Source organism: Mya arenaria, chromosome 14 (assembly GCF_026914265.1).
Source record: "Mya arenaria isolate MELC-2E11 chromosome 14, ASM2691426v1".
In the NCBI taxonomy this organism is placed as follows: Eukaryota; Metazoa; Mollusca; class Bivalvia; order Myida; family Myidae; genus Mya; species Mya arenaria.
The window spans coordinates 37,993,916-38,003,500 of record NC_069135.1 but is presented as its reverse complement, the minus strand read 5'-3'; the positions used below and the strand labels follow the sequence as shown (position 1 = coordinate 38,003,500).

Genomic DNA, 9,585 nt, shown 5'->3' with positions numbered 1-9,585 from the left:
AAACTTTTGGGGATTGCTGCCTTGAAAGTAAAAGTAACCTGTCTCCAAGAATGCATTACTTTAACCGGAAAAAAATCTTTGTTCAACAATTGACCTTACGACAGAATTTGATTGACAGGTCCTATCAGCCAATCAGAATACAGCGCTGATAAGCCGTGTTGTTATCCGCCATTTTGTCCGTCAAACTGACCAGAGTCCGTCATATACATGCATTGACATTTCCTCGCCTTTTTAAGTATTATGGTAAAAAGGTGTTGTAATGACACTTGTAATTCGGATACAAGGTAGCCAGAACGGCGTGGAATTCGTTCCATTTCCGAAACAAGCGAGAAAAATGCAATCGCTGGATCAGACTCTGTGGAAGACATCACCAACAGTTGAACTTCGAAATTTTGAAAGATCGTTCAAAGGCGAAAGATCTATACGTCTGTAAAAAGTATGTTTCTGAAATAACTAGTTAGTTGCTTATAAGGGGGGCAAATCAATCCGCTTTAAATTTGTTTAATACTGAAGTTGTCCGTGACCTAAATTAGTGTTACTATTTTTAAACTTTAAACATCGTAAATTTATGCTTTCGCTTGTGTTGTCAAATCGGCAGAAATGGCCATTTAAGATCAGGTTCAACATGGACACAATTGATTTCATTCATGATAGAGCTTTTTTAGTTGATACCTTAATATAAGCTTATAAACTGCTTCACTTTCAAAGTAAATTAGGAAATATTGTACAACTAAATTTTTGTCCGAACCAGCGCATGCTTCCGAATCTCATCTACTTGTATGGTTACTATGTAAACAATGGCTATTGTAGCTGTCGTTTCGACACAATTTCATAGATTTCTTATTTTCATATCAGCACTTTGTCGACGGGAAACCCAGTCAAGTAAACCCTGACCCTCAAGCAGCTACTGTACTGTTTGGTGTATTTGACAAGCTTACACCGGGACCGGCTCACATCAGCTAGACCTCCTCCAAAAATCAGATTAATATCTGAACCACCCTAAAAAAACTAGAACAGAACGGTCTGAATCGTCAAGGTTTTATTTGCTGTATAAATCAATTTATTTCATGTAAACAATGGCTATTGTAGCAGTCATTTCGACACAATTTCATAGATTTCTTATTTTCATATAAATCATTTAAATCAATTATTGAGTTCACTTGATTCTGCCAAGTATGTGCTGTAAAGACTCACTGTAGTCTCTTATTATGAATAATGAACAAGTCAAACATGTACATGATTTCAATGTTATTCTTATATTTGGTGCCAATTACGTAAATCTATTATCTTTAATGAAAGTTTATCCCATTCTTAAAGTTGCACTCTCACAGATTTCTGTTTTGACACTTTTTTGTTTGAGGATGGGGCTAATTTTGTCATTCTTTCAATTAAGTTCTTATATATAACCACAAAGCAAACCTCTGAGCCAAAATATGATAAATGCAATCATATCTTTTATAAGTTATCAAAGCGATCAATCTGTGAAAGTGCAGCTTTAATAGAGAAAAATTACTTCTGCTTATGCGATATATTTTAAAATATATTTGCCATTGCAATAAAGAGATGTACACCTACAATATCATGTATAAGCACCAAAGAAATGTCAAAGTTTAAGTAATGTTTTCAACACAACAATGTATTAATCTGATATTAAATATGAAACAACTGGTGTTATATTCCAGGACTGAAGCTAACATCATAGGTACATCCTTCCAAGAATCCAACAAAACAACATGCTGAACGACTTCAAGGACTCTCTTCAAAAGACCACACTTTCCTGAAATAAATAAAAGATGCCACTATTAAAATAAATCAGTTACATGTCTTGTTAAATAATTTAATTCTGGCTGTAAATGCTACTGCATTTGATGTTTGCTTTCTACATGTATATAATAATGAAATATAGACAAGAAAATAGCTAACTGTATGCTTTGTGGTTGTTGTCTTTTTTCTGGACAAATAGTCAATAACTTTTGTACAGCAAAGTAAAACTAAATGTTATAAAAAGCTTTAAAACAGGTCCTACCGATTATTTGTAAAACTTACCATCACTGGTTTTCTCTTGCGGTTGACATTGCCCGGACTGGCAAATATCATGGGGGGGGGGGCGGTTTCTGGTCTTATACTAGGTCCCCTGTGCCAGGCTGTGGCGGTAGGCTTGTTGAAGACAATAACAACGGGACTTCCTTATATCCATCAATCAGAATACTTTAATGGTGGCAGCGTTGGTTACAACCAGCTGCCCGGTCAGCGTAGTTGGTTAGAGCGCCGTGCTAGTATTATGGTGGTCGTGAGTTTAAGCCCCACACCGGGGGCACTTTTCCTCCCAGTCTTACCTTAACAGGCAGAGTGTGTGAAATTTCTGTAAGAACAAGAATTAAAGCATATGACTGTTTAAGCAATGCAAAAGTTACAGATTAGTATCACCCACAACTGTCACTTGTCAACTATTACACTATTGTTTATAGTCGCTGAGAACTGAAACTTGTTATGCATTAACTTAAAAAAACATATCTGCTCATACTATAAAATATAAGGTTATATATAGCTGGCATGTAACTGTCATTTTATGTCACTTCCGGGTTCCCCATTCGGGCCATTCATGATATACTCATATTGTGTGATGATTTAGTCTTTGTTTCAACAATCCTGTAAGAATGACCGGCGTTATTAAAAGTTAAACTTACCCTTTGCATTTACAGTATGCGTCACACACACGCTTTTCCTTTGTATCGATATCAATGTTGACAACATGGCGGCTATCCGATTTCTCTGACTTCGATAGATTTCAGCCCGTAAATGTTAGATATCGTCGTCTTCTAAAGATATATCGAGCTTTCCGATGTAGCAGCCAGTAACAAATTCCTTTGCCTACTGTTGTTTTCGCAGTGAAATGTCACATTTATGATAATTTGGCCCCAAACCGTCAGGAATATCGGTGAAACAACGCCATTGCTTCCTTGTTTGTTTGACGGACATAGACAGAGTTCGCTCCCTTGATATCAGGGGGCGTGGCTTAGTAGCCGCTGTCGTAGGGTCAATTCAGTCAATTTCTTAGGACACCTCGTTATCAGTGTGTGAATAGAATAGATCTAGCTAAAAACTCTATAGTTAAAATTAGCCCATACACAGAAATGTGGGTGTAGGCGTGACAATGGGCTTGACATTTGAATGCTTACCATGACTTCAAACCTACCAAACATTCCAAGAGAAAGATAAAGCTCGTTTCTTAACTGAACAAATCCGAAAAAAAATACCCAGCCAATATATTAGACTATCACAATGAAACGATATATAAAATGTACAAGTACCTACGTGGATGTCACGTGGTAAGAAACACAGGTGAAAGTATCAAAAGGTCTGCACAACTTTTTTGGAAATTCTGGTCGGGAAAAAACACTGAAATTGTTGCAAAATGTATCAATGGCCAACTATTGACATCGTCGATAAATGAGAAAGCAGGAGTGACCGTTGCATACGACGAAAGTCGTTTTTGAAACATCGATCGTCGTTTGTCAGCATTAACTGTCAGTCCCATTGTTGCCATTCTCTTGCCAACTTTCAGATGAAATGTTAATATTTGTATTATTGTTTTATTATTATAAAACTTCAAACTTCCACTTACGACAGGTTTCATTTTCGTGTAAACACGTGTTATCCGGGCAGACCTTGTACTGACCGTAAAGGCGAAAACACTCCCGAAAATCTGGTCCCAAAACTTCCATTTCACGTCTGGAAAATATGAATTAACACTTAGGTTTATAGGAAGAGATTACATGGCAGTATCAATCAAGTACTTTTTTATGTGTTTCTACATTAAAATATTCCACAATATACGTACGCGAAACAATTTGATCTGCGATAGTAAACTGTTTCCGACTTCAACCTTATCTGACAAATGCTCCTTATTCAATATTTCTACTTTAAATCATTTTCATATCCCCTTTTGTTTGAGATACAATGATAAGTTATCATACTGAAGTTCTTCTATTAAAATTTAACCCATATTAAACACGCACAATAATTATCACTTGCTTTCTAGCTTGGCGCACTTAATGTCACATGCCACTCCAACTTTGTCTCTTTTTCTGATATGTTATAAAATTTGTTAAATATCTAAACGTTTTAAAGCTGTAGTTTTCTTATTTTAGAAGAAAAACTATATCTATTACAAATCTCTAGTTAAACTTCATACAATCTAAAATACTTGTTCAAATTAAAGACAACATCAGACAATTAATTTTGTAACATTTTAGAAAATGACATTTGAGTATATGATATTCAAGCATAACGATCATAATGACAAGGAGATATCAGAATTTTATCATTTAAGAAATATATCGTGTGTGCCACAATACCGTTTGTGTGGGGAAGTTTGGGTATGTTAACCCAAGTAGACACTGCAACATTAGAATGCAAGTTAGCCTTACTCATTTATATAAGTATTGATATAACCTGGTTGTCACATTTAAATTAGAATAATACCATAGAAAGGAGATCATTATATACTAAACTTAAGAATTTTAACTTTCGCGGGTGTTTAAAGGTCCGCCCACTGCCACTCATCCAATACACAATCCCTGCGTCAGATTATGTGTTGACAAGCCAATGAGGTTGTATTCTTATTCAGGTAGATGACCTCAAGTTATATCTTAATGACTTAGAAGGGTGTAGTCGCTACGCTTACTTGACCCATTCTTAATCATTAATGATTTACTTCATGCCATCTACTTTTTACGTAATAACTATTAAAATAGAATATTGCATGGAAACATACAACAGTACTTAAAACTGATCATTGATGTGGATGGATAACAATGCGCACGTTGTCAACATTTATTTCCGACGTATTTTGATTTCAATAAAAGAACACTATTTTCAGCCAGTATGTAACTGTTAATCACATATAATTTGTCTTTCTCATGCTTGTCAGTGAATAGTATTTCATTGCAGTTTGTATACTTTAATCTTGGTTTGAAAGTATACTTCCCCAAACCGATAAGTTCAGGTGATAGTTCATTGCGGTCAGGGTCATTTATTTCTGCATTTTCACCAATAAGATTTTCTTTTTGAATATCATTGTCATCGCTGTTGCGTTTGAACACACTGAAAGCCTGGTGATTTTCATTCTCAGTTGCAAAGAAGTCATTTTTCTCTGGTGCTGGATTGTAGATAAAATAGCCATTGGTAATTTCTTCTGAAGATTCGCACTTCCTGTAGTAAGTTTTTGCCCGTACCGGAAATCGGTCGCTGTCATCTCGGCTGTCCGAGGATTCCGAAATGTAACACTTCCGTAATGGTTCAGTCGCTGTGGAATAAATAAATTATGTTAAGTTGCATGGCTTATTGACAACTCGTTTTATCTTTATCTTTAATCAGACCTACAAAAATGAAATAACATAATACCAGTTCTTAAAGTATAATATTCAGTTGTAATGATTAAGCTCTGTACTGGAAAAGCTAAGAATGAAAGTGTATTGCTTTGCTAACCTGAGTTTGACTCCTCGGATTTGTGACGTCCGGTTCTTCTGGCGAAGAGGACCACAAATATGGCGGCCACGGCGATGCAGAATAACACGCATAAGGATGAAATCGTTACCACGACCGCCATTGAGTATCCCGCTTCGCTTCCAGTCTGTACAGCCTCCGTGGAGAGATCTGTTGTGTATATAAATTAATTCATAACTCTAAAAATTTGATATTATTATATATAAGTAGTATTCTACTCGGTATGTCCTTTGTGCAATTATTGTGGATATTCAGAGAATCATTTGCTCCCCTTTTCAGAAAATGCTCAAGTATCTTTATTACTCAAATATTGTCATTACTTCAAAAATGTCTTTGTAGCCTTACGTTGAAGCATTTACCAACTTGCGTTACAAAAACACTAAGATATTTTGAACTTCATGACTAGATAACCAGTTACTGCTTAAAGTCAAACGTGCATTTATAGATAATCGGTTAAACGAATCTTATCTAGTTATCAGTTATCATGTTACTTATTATGTGGAATTCGCAAACCAAAATTAGTTAACCTGTTAATGTTGTATATCTATACACAGAAACAGGTGGCAGTTATGCGCACTTTTAAACGAGTTTTTAGTCTGATTATATTTATCTCACCAAAAAGATTTTGCGAATTTTTACTGGATAGCTAGATAAGTATCGCGAAAATTAAGTGGATAACACGAAACAATTCACGAACGTTAACAAGTTATCTTACGGCAGTTGTATGCTACAATGCAAAAGCTTGTATATTTTTTTTACTATTCAGAAAAAGGGTAAAATACATAAAACATATTAAGAGCGTGTCTACATTTGTACTTTATTGCAAGTACATAAGGTCTATTTCTAATTGAGTGGTGTTATACGTTTCGTTCTGACCGGTGCTGCAAGATAATCTGAAATAGTGACATTATATGAGATATTCTCAATAACTGGAGTTATGAAGAAGTGAACATCATTATCATGATCATCGAAATATGTTAATGTCGAAAAAAATAATGTAGAGTAAAGAATGCGATTTAACTACTGTCAGTTAAACAACATATATTGCAATGGCTTTAGGCTCAACGATGAATTATTTAAAAACTCCATCCAATCCATATGGAATCAAGTCAAAATCGATGACGACCACAAAGTGTGGACGTGGTTTAGGGTGAGCTGTTTTGGTTTAAAGAATATGTGAAGATGCCGTTCGGCCCTAGTAAGAACCCTGCGACATTCCAAATACTTATGGTAGGATGAAAGAACAAGTAGAAACAGCACTTCAACAATTTGAGCATGCCTTCAAAACATAACAAACCCGTCCCTAAGAATGCATTACTTTAACCAGAAAAAAAGTTAGGCTAGTTTTTTGCTGAACAATTCCGAGATAAAAATGTACTCTGCTCACACGTCAGAACATCAGAATGAAAAAGAATGTAATGTACACGCACATACGTGGACGTCACGTGGTAAGAAACACAGGTGGAAGTGTCACAAGTGTCAGAAGGTTCTACACAACTTTTTTGGAAATTCTTGTCATGTAAGAACACTGAAATTGTTGAAGAAAATGTATCACTGGCCAATATGATTGACATTGTCAATAAATGAGAAAGCAGTAGTGACCGATGTATAAGACGAAAGTCGTCTTTGCAACATCGAGCGTCGTTTGTCGGCATTACCTGTCAACCTCACTGTTGCCTCCCTCTTGCCACCTTGACCAACTTTCAGATGAAAGGTTAACATTTGTATGATTGTTATATTCCAATTAATATTTTTAACTTAAAACTTCTACTTACGACAGGTGTCATTTTCGTGTAAACACGTGTTATCCGGGCAGACCTTGTACTGGCCATAAAGGCGAAAACACTCCAGAACATCTGGTCCGAAATTCTCCATCTCACGTCTGAAAAATATATATTAACACTTAGATTTATATGTAAAGCCGCGGATATACATGCCAGTATCGACCATTTTTTTCTAAGATGTGCCTACATAACACAATTCCAATACATGTACATGTAACAATTTGATCTTCAAGAGTTAACACATTCCGATTTCAACCGTGTTTTGCAAACGCTCCTTATACAATATTTCTATTTCAAACGATTTTTATTTCCCCCTTTTGTTTCAGATATAATGATAAGTTATTATACGGAAGTTCTTCTATTAAAATGTAACCCAGAACAAACTCGCTATATAAACGTCACTTGCTCACTAGCTAAGCGCACTAAATGTCACATGAAAACTAGGAACGTACAATATTGAATACTTGTTCAAAATATTTACAATATATGATCATTAATTTTATAACATTTCAGACAATGACATTTGAGTTTATGATATACAAGCATAACGATCATGATGACAAGGAGATATCACAATTTTATCATTAAAGAAATATATCGTTGGTGTCACAATACCTATTATGTGGGGTAGTTTGGTATGTTAACCAAAGTAGACTCTGCGATGTTAGAATGCAAGTTAGCCTTACCCATTTATATTGATATAACCTGGTTGTCATATCTGAATTAGATTAAAACCTTAGAAAGGCAATCATTAAATACTAAACTCAATAATTATGAATTTTAATTTTCGCGGGTGTTTAAAGGTTCGCCCCCAGCCACATATCCTATACACAATCCCTGCGTCAGATTTTGTGTTGACAAGTTATCAGCTAATGAGGTTGTATTCATATTCAGGTAGATGACCTCAAGTTATATCCTATTGATTAAGAAGGGTTCTGTCGCTACGCTCACGTTGTCCATTCTTAATCATTAAGGATTAACTTCATGTCATCTTACTATTACGTAATAACTATTTAAATGGAATATGGCATGGAAACATACAGCAGTACTTAAAACAATGATCATACTGTGGATGGATAACAATGCGAACGTTAATTTCCGATGTATTTTGATTTCAATGAATGAAGTTCAATATCACTGAATGGTTTATTGTTTAGATGCTACTACTACTACTACTACTACTACTACTACTACTACTACTACTACTACTACTACTACTACTACTACTACTACTACTACTACTACTACTACTACTACTACTACTACTACTACTACTACTACTACTACTACTACTACTACTACTACTACTACTACTACTACTACTACTACTACTACTACTACTAACACTACTACTACTACTACGATCGTGAGAAGCTGACTTTAACACTAGTCTGCATTGTTGTTTCTTAGCTAGTCAAAACAAAAGAAAACATAATCATTTTTAATATGCTTATATTGAAATTAATTTATTATATTCGTTTGTAAATTTCTTCATTATAATATGATAAGTCGTGCAGCTGTCATATATCCCGTTTCAGCATTTAAATCATTGTTGTTAATATAACAAAGGCACATGTATTTTGTTTGAAATGTAAGTCAGTCGTACTTCATCTGAGAATCTGTAGAACACACCCATTAATAAGTTTAGTGATTTTCTTATTTTCTATTTGTTTTCTTCTACTCAACTCTGTTTGAGAACAAAAAACATATAATGACTTTCTGAGTGTTTGAATCATTGGATTATCTGAATATAAAACTTACCATAGCTAAGTGAAAAACTAAAGCTTTATAGTTTATTTAATCGCCAAATATCACAAACTGTATTTGAACAAACATGTCCACTCAAATTGAATATACGTTTTAATAATATCAGTATAGTCCACTTTGTACTACACAAATACAGAATTTGATCTATATGTGAAAGAACACTATGTACAAAAATGCATGTACAAATGTTTGCAACAGCTGGTATGCACATCTGGATTTGTGCATGAAAACAATGTGAACTTTCTCTGTGGAGAAAGATAGACTGTGTTTTGTGTGTTGTTTTTGTCATTTACCCTTTTAATCTAAACAGCTAGACAGGATAAGAAGGGAACCGCACCTTCCACAATTGTTGGAAGCACCATTTTGTTCATGCATGTATCCTTTAACATTCACAGAATTGAGTGCTCATGATTATCAAAAATGTTAATATAATGTTAAAGAATCTCATATGATAAATCCATACATCTTTCAATCCTCACATACACTTTAGTGCTCCGAATTCTGTGCCCGTTTCCAAAATGCGTTC

General features: G+C 34.8%; 1 protein-coding gene and 1 long non-coding RNA gene across 2 annotated transcripts; both read right to left on the bottom strand.

Moving 5' to 3' along the window:
* Positions 1 to 1,022: 1,022 nt before the first annotated feature.
* LOC128217141 (uncharacterized) lies at positions 1,023 to 2,968 on the bottom strand. The gene is made up of 3 exons (XR_008258191.1): positions 2,688 to 2,968; positions 2,047 to 2,362; positions 1,023 to 1,777 (listed from the first exon to the last, which is right to left on the bottom strand). It is a non-coding gene; the product is annotated as an uncharacterized LOC128217141 (long non-coding RNA).
* A 1,861-nt stretch (positions 2,969 to 4,829) lies between these two features.
* Positions 4,830 to 9,228, bottom strand: LOC128216076 (uncharacterized). Its single transcript, XM_052922668.1, has 4 exons — positions 9,054 to 9,228; positions 7,284 to 7,390; positions 5,491 to 5,658; positions 4,830 to 5,308 (listed from the first exon to the last, which is right to left on the bottom strand). The coding sequence occupies exons 2-4, from the start codon at positions 7,381 to 7,383 to the stop codon at positions 4,830 to 4,832; spliced, it is 747 nt and encodes a 248-aa protein (XP_052778628.1). The 5' UTR covers positions 7,384 to 7,390; positions 9,054 to 9,228.
* Positions 9,229 to 9,585: the final 357 nt, after the last annotated feature.